The 21,282-nt window shown below is 43.7% G+C and overlaps 1 protein-coding gene across 3 annotated transcripts in view; it reads left to right on the top strand.

Annotated features, from left to right (window-relative positions):
* The window catches only part of Kif16b (kinesin family member 16B), a 290,355-nt gene that overhangs the window by 13,591 nt on the left and 255,482 nt on the right, over positions 1-21,282 (top strand). Inside the window, exons 2-3 of one of the 3 annotated variants that reach the window (XM_032904314.1) lie at positions 4,633-4,717; positions 18,040-18,109. In XM_032904314.1, the coding sequence (XP_032760205.1) occupies positions 4,698-4,717; positions 18,040-18,109 (90 nt within the window). In that variant the 5' untranslated portion in view covers positions 4,633-4,697. Of the gene's footprint in view, positions 1-4,632; positions 4,731-18,039; positions 18,110-21,282 lie in introns of those variants that run through there. The other 2 variants (XM_032904315.1, XM_032904316.1) reach the window with 2 other exon arrangements.

Here is a 21,282-nt window from a genome sequence, read left to right as displayed (position 1 = left end):
ACATGAATACATTTGTACACATATAAATAAATGTTAGAAAAAGGATAGGTGATTTTCCCCTTTTCTTTTTTCTTTTTTTTTTTTTCCGGAGCTGGGGACCGAACCCAGGGCCTTGTGCTTGCAAGGCAAGCGCTCTACCACTGAGCTAAATCCCCAACCCCGATTTTCCCCTTTTCTAAAGATATGGTCTTCATGTGAGCTATTTGTGACTTGATCAAATAGGACAACTGGGAGAATGTTTATTGTTAATAAGTGTAGTTGGTTCCCATATAACATGATTTAAATAATATATATCTTCTTTTTTGAAATATTTTTAGCTCTCTGTTTTGAAATATTGCAAAAATTAGCAGAGTTCTCATATATAATTCATAATACCATAGCATAGGATCGAAACTAGGAAAGTGATTTTGTATTCTTGGTGATAGAACCACTTAAGTCTAGATTTCTCAGGTTGTTCAAGTAAGACCTTTATTATGTCCAGGTTCTAGTCCAAGATCTTATGTGGCATTTGATTGTCATGTAAAACATCTCCCTTTGCTGTCATTTCTACCAACTTAGCCTTCCTTGGCATATGTTAAGACTAAGAATGGATAACATTCCCCAGAATGGCTTTTTCTGTTCTGTAGACTGGGCCTGGCCCTTCCTTAAATGGGCTGTAGATATGCTTTGAGCTGTAAACACCTTGGTCAACTAACTGCTTCCATGTATCAAGTAAGAAGTAGGGCCTGGGGAGGGCTGGAGTCACACCTAGCTGCGGAAGGACAGTTCTCAGGGTGTGGACAAGGTTGGACTTAGGCAGAATTAAATAATTCTAATCTACAAACTCAGTGCCTTCAGGGACTCTGAAAAACCTGGAGTTGTTTCCATGAGAAACTCTGTCAGAAGAGAGGCTAAATAGAACAGTTTCTTGCTTTACAGTTAGAGAAGTTGAGGGCCTTTTGTAACAAATTAGTTTTCCCATTTTTTTTTCTTTTTTCTTTTTTTTCGGAGCTGGGGACCGAACCCAGGGCCTTGCCTCTACCACTGAGCTAAATCCCCAACCCCAGTTTTCCCATTTGAATGTCTTGAGTATAAACACATTCATGTAAGCAGGCCGTGGCTGTGACTCCTGGTCAGCAGGTGTTTTTAATCTCCCCTCCTGGAGTTCTGACTAAGTGTCCTATCTGTGTAGCTGGTGGAACACACACACTAGCATTCACCTTTCATTGGTGGGAGCCAGGCCCATGTTTATATCTGCCTGCAGAGTAGGCAAGGAACAGTACTTATTGACTGCAGGCCACTTTCCAGTGACAGTTCTCCACTATAAAGGGACATTGTTTGTGCTCTCTAAACGTAATGTCTAGAAGGGTGATGTTTCTCCACTCCTCTATTTCATCTGCTGGAGGCACCCCTTTCCCAGATATGCACTCACTACACTCCTTTCCTCCTCAAAGTTGTGTTCAGTTATCATTTCCTCAGCGTGAGAGCTCTCGGTTAGCCACAAAGGTACATCTCCCATCCCTGGTGATTTCTATCATTTTCTCTGCTTTTTCTGCTTGTAGCTCTTGTTACAATCTGGGACCTTGCCTATTTTTCTTAATCATTTATTACCTGAATCCTCCAAGAGTGTTTGGGATGTTTCCATCTTCTTGGATTATGGTTCTTATACCTGGGTCATACGCAGATGTTCACATTTTGAATGAAACAGGGTTTCTGGGCTACTGAAATCTCTGAAATTTCAGATATTGGCAAGAATTATACCTAAAACAAAGAAGCAGACAGACTGCTGTGCAGGCAAGCAGATCATCTCTCTGTGTGATGCTATCTGCCAGCTGCCGTCTGGCCCAGGTGGAGGGCCTGCTGCCACCGTGGAAGCTGGAAGATGTGAGTTTGGGTTCTGGGTCTGCCAGTTGCTCATTTTACATTACTTCAGTTCTCTGGGCCTCAAGTCAGTCTTCTGAAATTCGTGTCTAATAGTCGGACACTTTCTTCCTTTTCTTCCAATGTTCTTACTCTGGCAATGAAATGAGGCAGATGATACATAAAAACACCCAGTTATGGTAAGCTCAGCTAATGGCTGTTTAGGGCATGGACCCATGTGTCAAATGTGCTGGCTTCTGTTCTAGGTGTTTGAGACAAGTTGAGCAGTCCCAAAAAAGTTTTTGGAAGTAGGGGAATCTTGACCAGTATGCTGCAAGGTAGAAAAGTCCTACCAAGAGAGGGTCTTACAATCATTGGGTCTTTGATGAGTGTGTTTGAGTGCAGAGGTCTGTTCTGGGTTTGCAGATTCATTGGTGAATGGGACACATAAAGATGCTGTTCCTGAGGAACTTAAGTGCTCATGTCATGCTGTGGTCAGAAGTGCAGTTTGAGGCATAGACGTGACTTAAGAGGTTTTGGTGACCACATTAAAAACTAAAGAGGGAGCTGGGGAGGTAGCTCAGTGATAGAGTTTGCACATGCATAAACCCTGGGTTTGATTCCCGGCACAGAAAAGCAAAGTAAAAAGAAATAGATGAAAATACCTTTAATGATATATTTAACCTAAAATATTCAAAATGTCATCACAATATGCGATCAACATAAACATCAACAAAGAAATGTTTGACATTTTAAAAAGTCTGAAGTCTGGTGTGTTACATTTACACATAACTTCATTTCAGTAGCACACATGCTTTGTAGCTGCCATATTGGGCATTAAAGGCCTAGAGTGGAAACACGGGGTCACCATGTAATGACAGGCAGTGAGAGTGATGGAATGAAAACAAAACACAGAGAGGGCAAGAACTCTAGATACTCATGAATATCTGGGATCTACTCCTAAGCGCACTCATGAGAGGTGGAAGGTCAGGGGAAAATGTCCTAGGCAGACATAGAATGTACAAGGGCTTGTAGAAGGAAGACGAATGGGATATGGCAGTGGAGGGAGGAGGCCGAAGGGATGAGTCAGTGAGGTAGGACATGAGCAGACATGCAGGGTTTACTAAGCCACAGTAAGATTTTAGACTTTGTATTCATTATGGAAGGGTGAACATGGGATAGCCTGATCTAAATACTGTCTAAAGGTTACTTGGAGCTCTGCTAAGGAACTGCTAAGGGACCTAGAAAAGATGTTCAAAGACTTGAGGACAAGGTGAAGTTGTGTGAAGGTCACTCAGCAGTACCTCTCAGACACCCACTGGGTACAGAGTATTGTGTTAGACACCATGAACATAGTGGTCCTGGCCCCTGTCCTCAGGGGCTCAGGTTAGCTGGGTATCCAGAGAGACTGGGTAGAGGAGCAGAGGGAGAAGGAAGGTGTCATTCTGCACTGTCCTCTGTCTGCTTATTTTAGACATAATTCTTGCCAATATCTGAACTTTTAGGAATGTTAACCATCCCAGTTCCCATTTTTACTCAGAACTTTAACCCTCTCGTACCTGCCAGGTCCAAGGATGGATCTAAAAGCAGGTTAGAAATGGCCCCAATGCTCACAGAGGCCCCACCATTCCAGGGCCATCTGACTGAGTTAGTTTTCTGCTTGCCTGATCACAAGGCTAGAGTGTCAGGAAAAGGCTTGAACTTAGGAGACTTCTCTGTTCCCTATAGCACTGAGATTAATGGTTGTTTTTCTGCTGCCGCTAGGCAGCTATGAAGGTGAGCTGTGGAGATAGGCTGATGCTATGACTTCTGATGAGGTCAGTGGCCCAGTGCTGGAAGGAAGGGACTTAACAACATTCCAGAGGCAGGCTTTCCCTGAGAGGAGCTTATTTACAGTGTACCTTGCTTTGTGCACTTAGCACTAACAAATAATTCTGAGATCGTCTGCCTCTCTGCTGACTTAGAAAATGAACTGTTCAATCAGGAGGAAGAGTGTTCCCTCCTTTCCTCGAGCACTAAGTGCTACTTGACTGTCTCTGATTTGAACTTAGTTGAATTCCTTAGCTTGATTTTGAAGAGTCAGAAGGTTTTTGTTGTCCTGTGCCTTGCTTTTGCCAACTTTCCCATTCTGCCTTGACTTCTGAGAGGCAGCTGCCACTAATCAGTAACAGATGAAGCCGGGCTGTTTTCTGTACCACATTTCTTAGCTTTTGAAACAGATTTGTAGGTAGAGATTGCTTGATTCATTATTCACAAAGTATTACACATTATAGGGTGGTGACAGGTGACTTACTAGGCCAGCAGGTCTCAGTTTGGGTCTGGGGGTCTCTGATACTAGTAAAATTTATTAAATAGGCTGGAGAGGTGGCTCAGCACTTAAGAGAACTGTCTGCTTTTCCAGAGGACCTAGGTTTGATTCCTAGCACTCATGTGATATCTCCCAACTCTTTATAACCTTCAATTCAGAGAATCTGATGCCCCTTGTGGACACCTATGCATATAAAACACAAGTAAATTAATGAAAAATAATTACTGAAGAATCCAAAGAGCTTCCTCTTTTAGGACTTTTACAATTTATTGTTACCAAATTGGAAATTGAATAAAAATTCTCAGTACAGGGAATATTAATGTTTATTAACATGTTTTGATTAGCTAGCTACCAGAAATAGGAAAGAGAAAAAAAGGAAAATAGCATGGTGGCTTCACTATGAAAATAAATTTAGTATCACAGAGTCCCTCCCATGGTGTCCAAGCTGGGTATAGCCCCTACATCTGTTGTTCTTGGTCCTGTAGTCCTGTCAAAACTTTTGGTGAATATGAAGACACGCTGAATTTGGAACATCAGGGAAGGCATTTGAATGGATTGCTCAGAGCCAAAGTATGGTTGGCCAGTGAGGATAATTGTAGCTGGAGAAGGGCAACTGGTGGGTGGCCCAGAGGCCTTGTTTATAGACCTGAAAGAATTCATAATGACTGTGCCCTACTATTGTGTGCAATGGATGCTACCAGAACTTAGGTTTCTCTGGGTTTGGTGTGATGTGGCTTTATTCCTTGTTCATCTTTATAAACACATGTGGCTGTTCTCAAGGCTTTTCTCAGTGATTGGAAGGCAGCTAAGGGCCTCTTTGTGTTGGAGAGCTTCCTATTTCAAGTGCTAAGTTGAGTCTGTCATGCTCTGCAAATGTAAGCAGGGGAACCCTGAACCCTGAAGGAGGCTCAGTAGAAGCTTCACAGTGCAGGAGAAGACAGGCTGAATTAAAACGCACTAGTAGTCCTCAAATGCTAGAAAGGTAACACTCTAGAGGTGAGGGCTTACGTGAACCAGAAGTAGAACTCCTCTTCTGATGTCATCCCCTTATCTCAAGATGAGACCTCTTGGCCCCAGGCAGTCACTGGCTTTGCTTTGTGTATTGCCTCCTCCTTTGAAATGAGGTTCAGTTAGAGGTGTAACTGTGTCACTGGATGCAACCTGAGACTTCCTTCACCCTCCTACTGCTGGCCTAGGGAGGGCCCTGCTGTGTTGTTTTTTAAGCCTTGTTCAGGAGATTCTTTTCTTCTGTCCCTAAGTGGTGGCAGTGTATTTATGTTCAAGGAATCTGGGATAAATTGTGGAGCATGAGGAACCTGCTAATATTATTTGGGGTTCACAGCTTTGAGGTATTGGTAGCTTCGTACTGTAGAGTTTGCCTCTTCAGGGCATCAGAAAGTGAAGATATTGTTAAGGAGTTGGAGGAGTGAGAATTGGGGCACACTGGGCACTATGGAGAGGTCCAGAGAAGGGGAGAGTGAAGGAGGAGTATAGGCCTGAAGGAGGGATGAGAGCGGGAAGGAGAGAGGAGTTTATAGTGTGAATGAGAGAAGGCACCTCCCTCTCACATTAGAGCTACTTTGATAAATCTTAAATGAGAAATTAGAAAACTTGAAGAAGTCAAACAGATTTTCCCCCAGCCAGGTTATATTACATTTTATTTTGTTGAAAGTATAGTTTATCAGTCCCTTGTTTTCAGTGTTCTCTCTGCCTTCAAGGCATTGTGGTGGGAAAACAAAATCTAACAATGTAGTCCTGTGGTGGTGTGAGATGACACCTCCAGAGCCCCTTAGAAGGGTGCTCCTTCACGATGGAAGTTTCCTCCCCAGACTGGCATCCTCCATCTCCTGGCCGCTGTGTCCTGCCTGCACCCTGTCGTGCATCTGGGAGTGAGGCTGGGAGACTGGAGTGGGTTGTTAGACCTAGGAGAGCTGAGCGTCACTTCTGGGGAGTGTATTCTTAAACTGTACTCCTGTTGTCCCGTGAAACCCCCCTCCATGTTTCCAAAGAAACAAGAAATCCAGATTCTTCTGTAAAATATTTTGATTTTGAAAATGTAGACACTGGCAGCAGCGGCAGCAGCAGCAGGGAGTTTTTGGCCATAGCAGTCTCAGGGCAGGGAGGACATTTTCAGACTTCTGGTTTAGATAGGCTGCCTAACACTCTTCTCCTTTGTGTGGTTCGTTTACACCCCCAGTTTGCTTTGGCCGCTTCCCCTTTACGTTCCTGTCGTCTTTGGTTGTCAGTATGGGCTGTGTTCTGAGGGCCTTTGCTCATTGTCTTCTTGCTCAGAAGCAGCCTGAGCTTCATACAGTGCTTAGACAAGCCATGAAAACCCAGAGCTGGGAGTTGGAGTTGGGGCTTGAGGGGGCTCCTTTGAACTCTACTGGAAATCTGGACAGTTTTCCTCAGAGTGCTCATATGCTGTTAGCTCAAACCAAGGTGGCCTTTCCCCACCTTACAGCTGAACAGTCGTTTAAGCACTGACTGGAGGCCCAGTACCTGGAGCTGATTCAGGTTCTGAGACCTTGGCCTCCCAGCCCTGCACTGCCCCTGTGAAATACACTTTCTGCTGAGGGTTCTGCTTGGTTCTTTTCCTAGTTTCTCATCTGGTTTTTCCTTCTATCTGGTTTCTTTCAGGCCTCATTATAGTTTGTTTCCTCTCCTGTGTCTATTGGTTAAGTCATAGGTTGTCCTTCTGAGGCTATTAATAGGTGAGTGGAGAAACAAGAAAGTTGGGTCACTGAAGCATAACTTTCCCTGCTAGTGTTTCCACCTCAGGGTCAGATTTAATAGGTTTGGGTGCAGCCTATTGGATAATGAAAGCCCTCTGCGTATTCTTGGGCATGACAAAGTTGGAACCGGAAGACAGAATTCCTTTCTGGCGGTTTGTTGACTGGGTGAGTGTCACATGCCACACACTGTTTTCTTTGGATATGGGTCAGCCTTGGGTTGTGGTCAGAGGGCTTTCCTTGAGAACCCTGCATTTGCTAGGTATGGCAGCTCCGGCTTTATTCTTTAGTTACTCTGGACAGTGGTCTACTTAGGACTGGCATTCCTTCATGTGATCCATATAGCCTGGAAGGCAGGAGGCCAGTGGAGCTGTTTGTTATCAAACAGTACCTGTTCAGGCCGAGGAAGGCAACTAACTGGCTGGGTTCGGAGTGCAAGACTCTCCTGGAAAGGAGATCACGTTTCTGTTTTGGACCAACTTTGCTTTACTCACCCCCCCACCCCCGAAAAAATAAAGCCAGGTTCTCCTTAGCTTCCCAGGCCTTGGGGAAAGGTGAGAGTCATCTAACCTCTAAGCTGGCTTTGCCTTTGCGGGCAGTCTGCTCGGGCCCATGCTGAGTCAGCGGCCTTCCATTGCTCCATTCTAGCCTGCCTCTGGCTACTGTGACTTCCTAATTTAAGTGAGTGGGCATTAGGGCTTTACCCTGGGAGGTAGCTGAGGACGAAACATGAACTACATGGCATGCTCGAAACATGAACTACATGGCATGCTCGTCACACATGAAGACAGAACAACCAGATGTAATTTGCAAAATTTTAAAAAGTGAAAGAATCTTGATGTTGATAATAATCATTTTATGAACTGTGACTTCTCAAGTGTGTGGATGAAGACGGAGCTTTTCATACCCGGAATTTCTGAAGCTTTTTATAAATCAGCTGTATAACTTCCTTTTTGTAAGATCTGGGGAAAAATGTAAAATCGTTTTTTATATAACCTACATTGTAACCCATTCAGAGAAAAGGTTGGGAAAGGTTGTGATAAAATAAATCTCCCTTTTGGCATGGGAGCTCCCAGTGGGCAGGGCAGGGTTTTTTTGTTTGTTTGTTTGTTTGTTTTGGTTTTTGTTGTTATATTTGCAAGAATATCTATAGAACCTCAATTGTTATGGACAGAGTAGAAAAGAATATTTGTAGAGTAAATAGATAGATCTTGATTTAATGAACAAAATCAGCATCGATCAGCTGGGGCTTCCGGGTTATATGGTGGGTAGTGAAGCTAGTTTGTTTTCTTAGGTCCTGTCCAGTGTGAGATCTCTCTCTCTCTCTCTCTCTCTCTCTCTCTCTCTCTCTCTCTCCCCCCCCCTCCCCTCCTCTCCTCTCCCTCCCCTCCCTCCTCTCCCTCCCTCCCCCCTCTCTAACTCCCCACCCTTACCCCCCCACCCCCCACCCCCGCCACACACACACATACATAGCACTTTGCTTCAGGAGAGTATGTGACTCAGACTAGGGATATTAACTTTGCTGTCTGGAGCCCCAGATGTTTTTTTCTTTCTAGAATTGGCTGGTGATTTGGCCACATTAAGATGGGATGAGACAGCTGTCTAGTACACAGAATAGCCAAGGAGTTGCAGTGAAGCAGATAGACATGGCAGAGTCTCAGGGTCACCGAGGAGGACATGGTAGGGCAGCTAGGGCAGCATGTCCCGAAGCAGGCGGGCCTCGGAATCTCCCAGCTGACTGGCTAATCAGCTAGTCTCCCAGGCCTCTGAGTAGGACAGGCCTTTTTGTTGGTCTGTGTTGAGGTTGTGCAGATGACTCTGGTAACTGTCAGGCCCGGGGCAGTGCCGGTTGGACCCTGTTACCATAAACACTCTCCAACCCCTCCTGCATGCTCTGTGGAGACCTTTGCTCACTTATAAGCCACCCCTTGGAGAGCTCTCCATGGCTGCCTTATCTTTCTATGCCTTTTGACTATCAGTGCCACACCAAGACAGCCAGTTGTGTTTCTTTATGCATTTACCATTATCTAAAGTGAGATTGAAAATTATTGTTTCCCTGAAAGGCATTGTTTGCTACTTTCTCCCTGCACCAAGAGTTCTTGGCATGTGAAGATACTCACTAAATATTTGTGGAATGAATGACCGTTAACTTCTTCATAGAATCCTAGCTGAAAGTTTATGTGGCTCCTTTTTGTTTCTCTTCTGTAAGGATCTTGTATATTTTACGAAGATCCACTTTGTACCAAGACAACTCTGTTAGGCTGCTCTTTCCACTGAGGATGAGGATGGTTTGACAAACAGAAACCTATCTGCATCCTTGCTCAGTGACCCCAGCTCAGATCTGTCAGCCGGGGCTCTGAATGTGTGCACTACCTTGCCTCTGGGGGTAGTTGGGGTGGGTGAGACATTGTGTTTTCATTCTTTGCCAGGCCTGGCTGCCAGTTGCTTGAATCAGGGAGTAGACTCCCTGCTGTGTGCCTGTGCTCAGTACCATTCTGAGGGGCATTCTAAGTCTTGTAGCTGTGCATGGGGTAGGCCGAGGCTGTGCTTAGGTCTCTGTTGCATCGCACTTGTAGTATCTGATGCCCCTCTCTCCCTCCTTCTCTCCCCCCTTCTCTCCCTCCCTCCCTCCTTCCTCCCCCCCATTGCTTATTGAGGGAGTACACTGATGAATAGAGGTTAGCTAGCATTCCTCAGATTGGCTGCTTTCTGGGATCCTAACCTGTTACCTCTAACAGTTGGCTTTTGGCCTAATTGTGGGTTTCCGACACCCTCCCTGAGTCAGGCAGGACGATAAAAGTCTCAGCCTTTACAGCCGGACCTGCCATGGCACATCTCAGTTGTGGCTCTGTTACTGCTGTGATGTCCATGATGCAGTGGTAGTGACTTCGTCCTTCACTTTTGCATAGGGTGGCCTTCAGGAAATGCAGGGGAGGTGCTGCCGCCTCTTCTTCACTGCTGCCATCTGAGGCTGGTATTAGGTACAGGTCGTGGTGCTGTGACTTAGCTGATCCTCGTATGGTGCCAGGCTGACCTTTAGTTTGCCTCTTCCTGTCTCTGTCTCCTGTGTTCTTGGATCACAGGTGTGACTTACCACACTGGGCTTGGTCTGATTTCATGGAGAGCAGAGACCAAGTAAGAACTGTCAGCAATTCCTGACTATGCACTGGTTTCTCGTTCTCTTTAGTTTCTTCCAAGTGTTCAGCCATAAATGTGGGTAAAGCATAAGAAGAGGGAGCTACAGGGAGATTGGTTCCTGACTTTGGAGTCGGGGAGCTGACATGTATTCCTGGAACCTCTGCTCTTTCTTTGGTTACCCAGGATGTCTGTTTACCTACCTTCCTGGCTTGGGCTGTAGATGGGCATTGGGGTCTGTGTGCCTCTCAGTGTGGTGAAGCCTGAGGAGTGTGTGCGGTCTCCTGGGTGAGTCTGTACTTTGGGTTGGGGGGGGGTACTTGTGGAAGCTGTTCGATTATCTGAAATTCAACATGATCAGACATGTATTTTATTTGGAGCTCTCACAAAGGAGAAGCATGGCTGGGTAGAGTCAGGTAACTGAGGGACTGCCTAAGGAGTGCTCCTCAAGAACAGAAGGGTATTATTGGGGTAACTTTGATATAAGGGTGGAGAGCGGAAGAGGCCAATCTAGACTGCACCGGACAGTGAGCCAGAGCACAGTGACTTATGGATTGCAAGGCCAGCCATTGTCTTCTGAGTGGCTGGGTGCCAGGAGAGGAGGCTGAGTCAGACGCGAACTTGTCCAGAAGCAGGAGGAAGCAAGAGGAAGCACACAGTGTTTTGAAACAGGGGCGCCTGTCTTTTAATTAACTACATTGATTTTAATTATGAAAGTCATATCAAACATTCTAAAATAGTCCTAGCAGTGGAATGTTTATTTTTCTTGATCCCCCCAAGGCCCTGCTTATTATTCTTCGCAAAGGTCCCAGGCAAACAGCTTCCTGCTTATTCTCTCAGAGATGTGTTGTGCATATGGACGTGTAGCTATACATATTCTTTTGGCTCTGTTGAAGGGCAACCGTGGTGGCCATTGGCAAGCTGTTTCATTGCTTGCTCTTTCTTCTCAGTGTCCCTTGAGATTTTTTCCATTGTATTGTAAATGGAGCCTGGACATTCTTTTTAAAAACACATTTTTTTTTTAATTGTTGCTGTTGAGTATTTTGCATCTAAAGTGAAGGCAGTGAAATACTGGTTTGTATCATGAGACTTGGCCAAGGGAAAGAAGAGGGATTCATTTTGCTTTAGAATAAACTAGTAATGACTGTCCGAGGGAGGGGTTGAGTTTGAAGGGTACAGGGTCCTTTGGTCTGGCTGTGTTACTGAGTGACCAAATAGTCTTAGCAGAATGGTTGGAGTCAATTTGAATTGCTGAATAATTTAAAACTATATTAGGAAAAGTATCTGCCATAGGTTTGTTTCCCTTAGTATTTTAGTTTCCTACCCACCTGTCTGGGAGCTGGCATCTTTACCTCCGTCCATGACTGGATATTCTGAACCGGTCTCATTCCTTTCTGGCTCACCCTCCAGTATTGATCTATAACTTGCTCCAGCTGGCTCATTTGTAACATCATATGATCTAGTTTCCAGACCTTTCAGATAAATTACTTATTTATATGAAGGGGCTGTAATTGACTTTTCGGTTGAGAAACCTAATTCACCAGAGTGGCCGGGGAGAGACATAGTTCATTTTACTCTATTATCAAATCAATGTTCAAATGATATTTTAGGATTATTTATTTTCCTCAATATAAGAAAAATGTCAAGATTTATTTCCCATGTTTCTTAAATGTCAGAGGAAATTGACCTGAGGCTGGAGAACTCTCCGTGCCTGGTCTTTGGTGGTGCTGGTAAGAATCGAGAAACCGAGCACTTGGTGCACATTGTGAATTATGCTTTTGTGCTTGCTGCACCTGGTGTGGCTGTGCAGGAAGCTGGGTCCTTGCTTCTCTGAACTAGCTGGAGAGATCACTTTAGCAGAGATGCGGCCTGTGGGAGTGGGGTGAGCCCATTAAGTATAGGAAGGTTATTTCTGAAAGTTGAGTAGGGAGAGCTGGTTAGACTAGACCCTAGGCAAGCTTTGTGTGAGAAGTGGGAAGGTGTCAGTCCTGTGGAAAGAGAAGACTCAGGAAAAGTGTGGGGTGGGGAGACCAGAGTCGTCAGGATGGGTGTGATTGAATAGGCTGTGGTGAGAGCTGCATACAGTAATCCATTCAGCTATCCCAGCAGGTAGAACAACTGTTTCTGGTGACATCTGAATTACAGGCTCCGGAGGAGAGTGTGAGCTCAGGCAGTAGGCTTTACACTTAAGGAGCACACTGTCTACTGGACAAGACAGGCAGAGGGTAGCTGAGGCGGGGACAGAGCAGAGGGCTCCAGGAAGCTGTATGGAGAGTGTATACACTGATAGTTGGTCTTTATTTTGTAATCATTGAGAAACCCCAAAGGTGTTGAAAGCCAGGTGCCTCATAGTCATTAAAAGACTTTCTGGCAGCAGAGAATGGAGTGAGTGTTCATGGGAAAAGACTAGGTTCGAGGAAAAGAGCATTGGCTTCGAATGGTGGCTGTGGAGTAGGGAGATGAGACCAAGTTTGGTAGGTGATGGAGTGGACAGGACTTGGTAAGTAAGTGTTGGGTTGAAGAACTGGGGTAAGCTAGATTTTCACATGGACCCTGAGGAATCATGATGCTTAAGGGAAAAGAGAGGACCATGAGTCACAGTCTGCAGTAGGTGACAGGCGTGGAGCAGGAATGCCCAGCAAGGTGTGGAGGAACCTGCTTTTCTCCTGTGAAGTATTTGTAAGTGTGACAGCCCCCATCATGTACATTGAACATAGTCAGCTGAGGGGGTTGTTCAGCCAGCATAGAGAGTCCACTGGACTTTCTATCCGTATTTTCATTTACTACCATGAGATCTTTTCTCTCTAATGACTAAAGATGTACCTAGCTAGCATCTTTACTGTAAATACTGTATGATTATTTTTGGTGTGAAGATGTTTCCTTACAGTTTCATTCTTGATACTTATAGAAACAAATTTCCTTTTCTGGAACAGATAGCCCTTTCTTTAATCTCAGTGGCCTACAATTATGTTTCAAAGTGAGCTCAAGCTCTTGACTGCAGCCCTTTGATGAAGCGGGAGACAGCATAGGCACAGAAAATGCTAAAAGTGCTAGAAGTTGATGGTTTGGCAGGAACCTGGAAGTGAGGCAACCTGGCTGTCATGATACTCAGATGGCTTCTTAGGTAAGATCTTGCCATCTCAGTGTTCTTGGTTAGAAGTGTCTATACCACTTAGAGCATGAAGGCTAGCTGGCCCGTTTCCTTATATTCTACCATGGAGTTTTAGAAATAAAACTTTAAAGTCAAAGAACAAAGTAAAATTCACAGTGGAAAAAGCAGATGGTGTTTATTTTAAGAGTTTATTTCCTAAGAGTAAATGTAAGAGCAGTATAGCCAGATGTCATCTAGACTGGTGGCAGCTCTGCCTGTCCCAGCCTCACTGCTCCTCAGAATCTTGTATAGGCTGTGGTGAGTCAACAGTGTCCCATTCCCTGTCTGACACAACGTTCAGCACTCCTCATTTCAGATGCATTCCCTCAGGGCTGCCAGGGCTGCTAGTTCCAGGCACGGTTTGAACAGTTGGGCAGCAGAGGTTGGGGTGGAGGTGGTGTTTTTGTCTCTTGGGGAGATGAATTTTTTAAGTTAAGCTCTGGACTACAAGAAGGGCAAAACTGGATATGTTTCCTGTGCCCTCACACCACCACTCCCCAGCTAGGATAACTTCTCTTAGAAAGATGCTGGTTTTACATTACTCAGTGGTACCTATTAGTGCTCTTGTAGAGTACGGGACTGTTACATCGGAGAGTACTGTTGGGATAGATATTTGGTGCGTTAGCTCTGATCAGGTAGAGGACCTTTAAGTTTAGCTGCTTCAGAGGTGCTTCTGAGATGGGGGTCCAGGAACACCGGACTTGAGGCAGGTGTGGTAGGCATGTTGTGAAATGAAATATACTTTCTTTCGAAGTCAAGGATTAACAAGTAGTGAGAGGACAGCCATGCCATATCTAATATTCCTAGAAAGTGTATCACTTTGTTCACTTGAGGTATGTATTGATAGTAGTTGTTTTAAAATTCAAAATTCAGGCATAGCAGTTTATTAAGTGAGAAAGAGCCACTGTGGAATCGGCAGACATCAAGATGGTATAGTCTCCAGAGCAGATACATAAAGTGTAAGCAGCCCTTGCTACACCGGGTGCACTCATGAGCTATCTGTTTTATAGTCATAACAACATGGGATGGCCTGAAACCTGGTGGTATACAATGGTGGTCTTCAGACTGGCTGGGAATTCACTACAGGCTGATGGTGTTTACTGCAGCATGATCTAGGGGGTTTACTGTTCATGACTTTTCTTTGATCCTGAGATGGTCTGGAGGTTGCCTTCAGCTAGTTCCCTGCCATCAGATTAAAGTAAATTACAGATAATTCTACTTGTAATTATTTCAGCATGGCTATTTTCAAGGGTAAGATATTTTAAAGTCATGATGGTATTTTTATCATACCTCAAACATTAATTATAATACCTTAAGAGCAAATGTCTAGTCATTATCAATCATTTTTCTACCTATGTTACAGTTGGATATGTATGCTTGCGTGTGTGTGTGTGTGCGTGTGTGTGTGTGTGTGTGTGTCTGTGTGTGCGCGCGCACATGAATTTGTGCATGTGTGCACATACATATGTGTGGAGGCCAGAAATTGGCATCAGGCATCTTCCTCAATTACTCCTTATATTTTGAGATGAATCCTCACTGAGCCTGGGACTCACTGATTCTGGTCTACTGGCTGGTCAGTGAGCCCCAGGCATTCTTTCCTTCTCTCCTCTCAGTCCTGGGACTACAGGAATATAGTCTGGGCTCTGCTATGCCCAGTCTTTTACACTAGTGCCAGTGCAGCAAGCACTTTAACTGAGCTATCTCCTAGGTCCAATGGGTTACAGTTTTTAGAAATACCTTTTTCTGTGGGTAGTGACATTCAGGTGGTTGACATAACTTTAATGTATGCTTTTGGTATATGGATTTTCTTCTCTCTGCATTTACAACCCATTATTGTTATAAGGAAGCAGTGTGAATTGTCACTTCCTCAGGTGGATTTAACAGATTCCCTTGCCCGATGATCTGTGGTGGTCCTTGTTCTTATTGCATTTCCTGATAGTTCACTGCTGATCAGAGCAGGTGCTTTGGGTGACGGGTAGACACGACTTCCAAACAGTGGCGGTATTACTTTAGGCAGGACCCATCAGCCTAGACTGTCTTACAGAGGTTGGGTGAGTAGCAATGATGTTCACAGAGTAGAGTCATTTAACTTACCAGGGACAAAAGCCCAATGCTGGTTTAATGGTGTTCTTTCTTCTACAAAGTATAACTGGGATACTCAAGGGACGCTTCCATTGAAGTTCCCTGAAGTAGCTGCTATGGAGAGGATATATGGGGTGTGTGCTCGATTCTCTCCCTTCATTTACTAACTGACTACTAATAAATACAAGACTGTCTTTCATACTCTGAAGGGGACCTCTTAGTTTTTACTTTTTATAGAATTTATATGATTGATTAAAATTTTTACGTTTTGTTGCAATTATTTTTGTTCAAATATTTCAACACTGGCTAGAGCTAATCTTTTAGGTTGGTGCTTAAGCCTTTGACATGACCCATGGTTTGTGGGTCTCATTGAGAGCTTCTCAAAACATGGCATGTAGCCTTCCCCTTCACCAGGGAAAGGAGTAGGCATAAGGAGAGAGCCAGAAAGATGGGAATTACAGTCTTTTGCAATCATCCCCAGGAGTGCTTCTTGTTCTGTCTGTGTTCTAGTCATTGGAAGTGATTCACCAGGTTGAGCTTACAGCAAGGGGAGGGGAGTCCAGCAGTTATGACCATTGGTAAGCATCCCCAGTTGTTTGGGAACTTACCTTCCCACAGTCCTAGTGATCTGTAGTGGCCCTGCTATCTTGAATGAGAAGGTTTAGGTATTTAGAGTGCAGAATTTAAGAAGCCCTGAGTTCTTTCAGTGGCAAATGGTATTTAGAGACTGTCCTTTGAGCATCTAATTCTAGATCTCCAGTAGGCAGAACTACTGAGGTCTCTATCCTTATCCAAAATATCTGGAAACCAAATAGAATTCAGAATTCAGATAGTTCCAGATGTTGGAATATTAGCATACATGGAGTGAAATAGCTTGTGGCCTGGACCTGACTAATCATGAGAGACACTTAAAGGAAGTTCCGTATAATATTTTTATGTGCCTGCATTTTCAGTATGACCTGTCACATGAGGTCACCTGGAAAATCACCATTTATGGCTTCATGTCAAGCTTCCTGAAGCTTTCTAGTTTGGAGCATTTTTGGATTTTAGATTTTCAGATTAGGAATATATAGCCTGTGGTTTTTCTCCCTCCCTCCCTCCCTCCTCTCTCCCTCCCTCCCTCTCTCTCCCTCCCTCCCTCCTTTCTTTCTTTTAGATAAAGTTCATGCTATTATTTCTCATTCATAATCCACACCTCATTCATCTTTTATTTATGTTTCTTTTTAATTTACTAGGTCTACTGGTGGTAGTTCTCAGTGATACCAGCTTAAGTATTCAAGAATTATTTCACAGTATGCAAATAAAAATCTCAGAATGACCACCAAAGAGAACTAATTCTGTCACATTGCACAGGCAGACTCCTCCGTACCTTATGGAAATGTTCTTCCACTCTGTGGGACAAAGTTTGAGTCATTGTTTTCAACTTCCTTTTGAATTTTAGGTTGTTTAATCAAATTTTGCATACATTATTTTCTTTTGAATTTTAAGTAATTTAATCAAATTTTGCATACATTATTTTCTAGAAATGATTGATAGATGAAGTCATATTCAGAGAACTCTTGTTCCCACCATTGCCCCTTCCCTTCCAGTTTCTTCTTTCTCCATATGTAGCCTTTTAGAAAAGCTTAAGGCTTCCTCTCTGTTCTTTACACAGAAGCAATGTCATCCTACATACATTCTCTTTGGACTGGAAGGCTCTGTAGGCTAACTATCTCAAGAGGATTTTGGTTTATTATATTCTTAATTTATAATAGCTTTAGGGACAAAATCCTCTGGATACATTTAGCCTACAGAGCCTTTCAGTTTGTCAACGCAGTATAATATGCACTGTACACCATAGCGTCTGTGCTACTTCCCTGGTGATCTCATGGCTAGTCCGAACCTGCTACTGCTGTGCGGCATCACTAGAGAGGACTATATCACCAGTCTGAAATGATAAAAATTCAGAATGCAAGTTAGGATTAGTACGGAACGTGTATTTCTTTCACTCCAGAGTGTGAAATCCTAAAGTCAGACCATGAAAGGCAAGGACTGCCTCTGTGCTTTTCTTTGCTTTGCACTCTACTTACATCATGTGTCCTGATGACTGTGCCATAATGTCATATAGATGTTGTCATTAGTCCTTTTTGATTGGTATGACATTCTTTTGTATAGATAAACAGGTTTCTTTTTTTTTCTTGCTGAGCCATGATCTCCCTATGTGGCCCAATCTGGCCTCAAATTCTTAATCTTCCAGCCTCAGCGCCCCATATGCTGGGATTACAGGTCCTTGTCACACAATATATAGACTGTGTTCTTCAGAATGTCCCTGGCTTCATGTTTCCTGCTTTGTGAGAAGCTCAATTCCCAGTGGCTCTAACAAGATGGATGGTGAGAGGAGGGGCAGAACTGTTTAGTTCCTGGGAGCAGCTCTCAATTGTGAGCAGCCATCTTTTGACTTGGTTTTCATCCACGCTGGGAGGCTGCCTATTACATGATGCTCAGCCCTTCGTGATGCCTGACGTTTTCGTTGCTGACTTGTTGTCCGAAAGTTAGAATTTTCTCTAGGTTTTGACAGTACATGTTCTCATTGATCATACTTTCTGATGGTAGCATCTGTGTCCTGTGTCCTCATGTTTATAGCCTTAGCAAGGATTTGGGAGCAGTGCTATCTGGAATTAACTTTCTAGATGTCATTCACAAAGACCCTTATGTGAAAGTCAAATGAAATAGGTTTATTTCAAAATAATCTTTTGTCTCCTAACACAAATTCTGTCTTCCTAAAAAACGATACTGTTTTATTTATGTTGCAGAGAAAAGGACTTGGAGGCCAAGTTCATCATTCAAATGGAGAAAAGCAAAACGACAATCACAAACTTAAAGGTCAGTGCTAAGCGAGCCCTGGTGCAGTTCTGGTAGGTACCCCACGCTTACCCTCTGCACTTCTGAGTTCACTGTGCCAGCTCAGTGCAGTGAGTCGTGTGCTGTCTGCTGAGGCTGTCCTGAGCCCCAGCAGTGATCTGAGCGAGCCCAGTGCCTTTTCCACCCTCTTCCATCTGACTGGAAAGTCAGACTCAAGCTGTCAAAGAGAAGAACCTGACACTTCACCCCATTTCTCCTGAGCCTGGAGTTGCCTGTATTCTGTGAAGTACTGGACACGCTTTCATCCTGGATTTATTTGTTTTGAGACAGGATTTCAGGTAGCCTAGGCTGGCCTCAAACAAGGACGAGTATGATCTTCTACTTTTGATCCTCTTGCTAGGGTTGTAAACATGTTATCACCATGCCTGCTGTGCCGGGAATCAAACCCAGGGCCTCATGCATCATGCTAGACAGACACTCTTAACAACTGAGCTACACTCCCACTTCTTTGTTTTGATTTTTAAATGAGAGTCCATCATGAATTCTGATCCTTGATTATCTGACAACTATTATTTTTTCTTTTCCTTTTTTTTCTTAAAAAATATTTATTTATTTATTTTATGTATATAAGTAGCCGTCTTCAGACACACCAGAAGAGGACATCAGATCCCATCCTAGATGGTTGGGAGCCATATGTGGTTGCTGGGAATTGTACTCAGGACCTGTAGAAGGGCAGCCAGTGCTCTTAACCGCTGAGCCATCTCTCCAGCCCTGTTTTTTATTTTCTGAGAGTATGAAAGCTTAAAATGGAAACAATAAAAACTGCATTACTTTCTAGGAAAAAATTAGATGAAAAAAACTTCACAATTTTTCAAAATGGTACATTCTTCCTTTTGCTTTTAAAATACATTATTTATTCTGTTTGCACACTGGGTAACAACCTTGAATACTTTTCACTCAAGGAGGAAGCAAGGGTATAAAAGTAATGCTAAAGATAACTTGTTCTTTCACGGCTTAGCTCCGTTTAGTTTGGAAATGTGAGTTTCTGAGGCCTGCTGCTTCATGGCCAACTGTCCAAGGAATAGATTTCTTTTTTTTTTTGGTTCTTTTTTTTGGAGCTGGGGAACGAACCCAGGGCCTTGCGCTTCCTAGGCAAGCGCTCTACCACTGAGCTAAATCCCCAACCCCAGGAATAGATTTCTATTAATTCATGGTCCTGGGCAGTGGATACTCTGAGGTCACTTTTTGAGTAGTGCAACTTGATCCCCAGAGATGGGAATGAGGATAGTACTCTGGACTGCGGTAGCCATGTGCTTGAAGCGTTCTCTACTACAATGCTTTCCCCCGTCCTTATCCCAGTCTTCAGTACAATGTGACTCACTCTGGCCTATCCTGAGGCCTCCTCCTTTGGCCTCCGATGTTTTCTCAGGCTTCTTCAGTTCTGTCTACCTCTTGTTTATAGCAACCTTTCCTTGGCTTCATGTATCTCTGTGTTCACAATGCTTGAACACATCTCGAGTGTATGATAGAATCTGTATCCTGTGATTACTCTCTTGTCTTTTGTTATTCATGAGTGAGGGACCACTGGAACATGGTCAGTCTACCAGTGACCTCCATAATGTTTCTCCATTAAAGAAAACAGACTTCCCCTGCTGGAGAACCATCAGCTGTTGGTAGCTCCTCATGAGCCCCTTCTCCTGGCTGGACTGTTGACTGGCTTGATTGTTGTGCAGGACTTGTGCAGGCAGCCATAGCTGCTGTGAGTTCATGAGGCAGTGGTCTGCTCCTGCCCTGTCTAGAAGACATGGTTTTACTCTAGTCCTTCTCAACTTCTGGTTCTTCAAATCTTTCTGCACTGCTTTTGTAATGCTCACTGAGTCTTCCGGGGAGGGCATTGCTATAGGCATCCCATGTAAGGCTGAGCACTCTGTAGATAGCTTTTGTCTGGACTTGTGGGTTTCTGTGTTAACCATCACTCACTGAACAAAGAAACTTCTCTGATGAGGTTTGAGAACTAATCTGTGGATATGAAGATATACATTTAGATGGTTTGATGCTTTGTCTATTTATCTGAAGTAATGGTTTACTCCTAGGGCCTGTGAGTTCACCAGCTATGGGCTCATGTCTAGATTTACCATACCAGCCATGCATTTCCTCTGTGGAGTAGACCTCAATTCTTTTTTTTTTTTTTAAATTTTTTTTTTTTTTTTTTTTTTTTTCGGAGCTGGGGACCGAACCCAGGGCCTTGCGCTTGCCAGGCAAGTGCTCTACCACTGAGCTAAATCCCCAACCCGTAGACCTCAATTCTTATCGGTGGGTGGTTACCTCCCATAATATTTGTGCCACTTTTGCACCTATGGGAGATGCTCATACTTTTTTTTTTTTTTTTTTTTTTTTTGGTTCTTTTTTTTTTTCGGAGCTGGGGACCGAACCCAGAGCCTTGTGCTTCCTAGGCAAGCGCTCTACCACTGAGCTAAATCCCCAACCCCTGCTCATACTTTTAATATACTGTTTTGTTCATTGTTAATGCTTTAAAAATTTTAAAGAAGTAGATTATATTGAAAAGTACACTGTACCGTGTGTCCAAGGTATAAGGTTTTGGAAACATATGGATTGTTTGGGGGTTCAATATAAGCTTAAAGCATGGAACATAAGATACATGCAAACATCTGTGTTAACTTCACAGTATGATATATCTTAGGAGAGTTTTCATTCAGAAAAGGAGAATTACTTCTAGGTGGAGTATTAGGGAAGCTTCATGGAAGAGGAGACCTCTGACTTGGAGGTTTCAGGGTACCACCAAACCACATAGCTCCAGAGGGCACCACTTTTACCAGAATTAGTGTCCAGGACCCCTGAAGTTAAACAATGTCCAGCTCTGGGGGTACCTGGAAACAGTCAAGAGTCATGCAATATAAACAGACAGTCTGACTGAACTTTGTGTTCATGTAAGCTAATTATATTAGTTAAGGCCATAGCTGATGGTCATCATACATATATACATACATGTGTGCGTACATACATACATGCATACATACATATATACATACACACATACTACAGATTGTGGACTTCTTAGGCTGTATTTATTTATTTCATTTATTCTATAGGGAGACCAATAGGAATTAAATGCTGATTAGTGTTTTAGTCACAAATTTTATTTCCCAATTTGAGTCACTAGTTAAATGACACTA

Source organism: Rattus rattus, chromosome 5 (assembly GCF_011064425.1).
Source record: "Rattus rattus isolate New Zealand chromosome 5, Rrattus_CSIRO_v1, whole genome shotgun sequence".
Taxonomy (NCBI): domain Eukaryota; kingdom Metazoa; phylum Chordata; class Mammalia; order Rodentia; family Muridae; genus Rattus; species Rattus rattus.
Note: the sequence above shows the minus strand (reverse complement) of the source record. Positions and strands in the feature narration are given on the sequence as shown.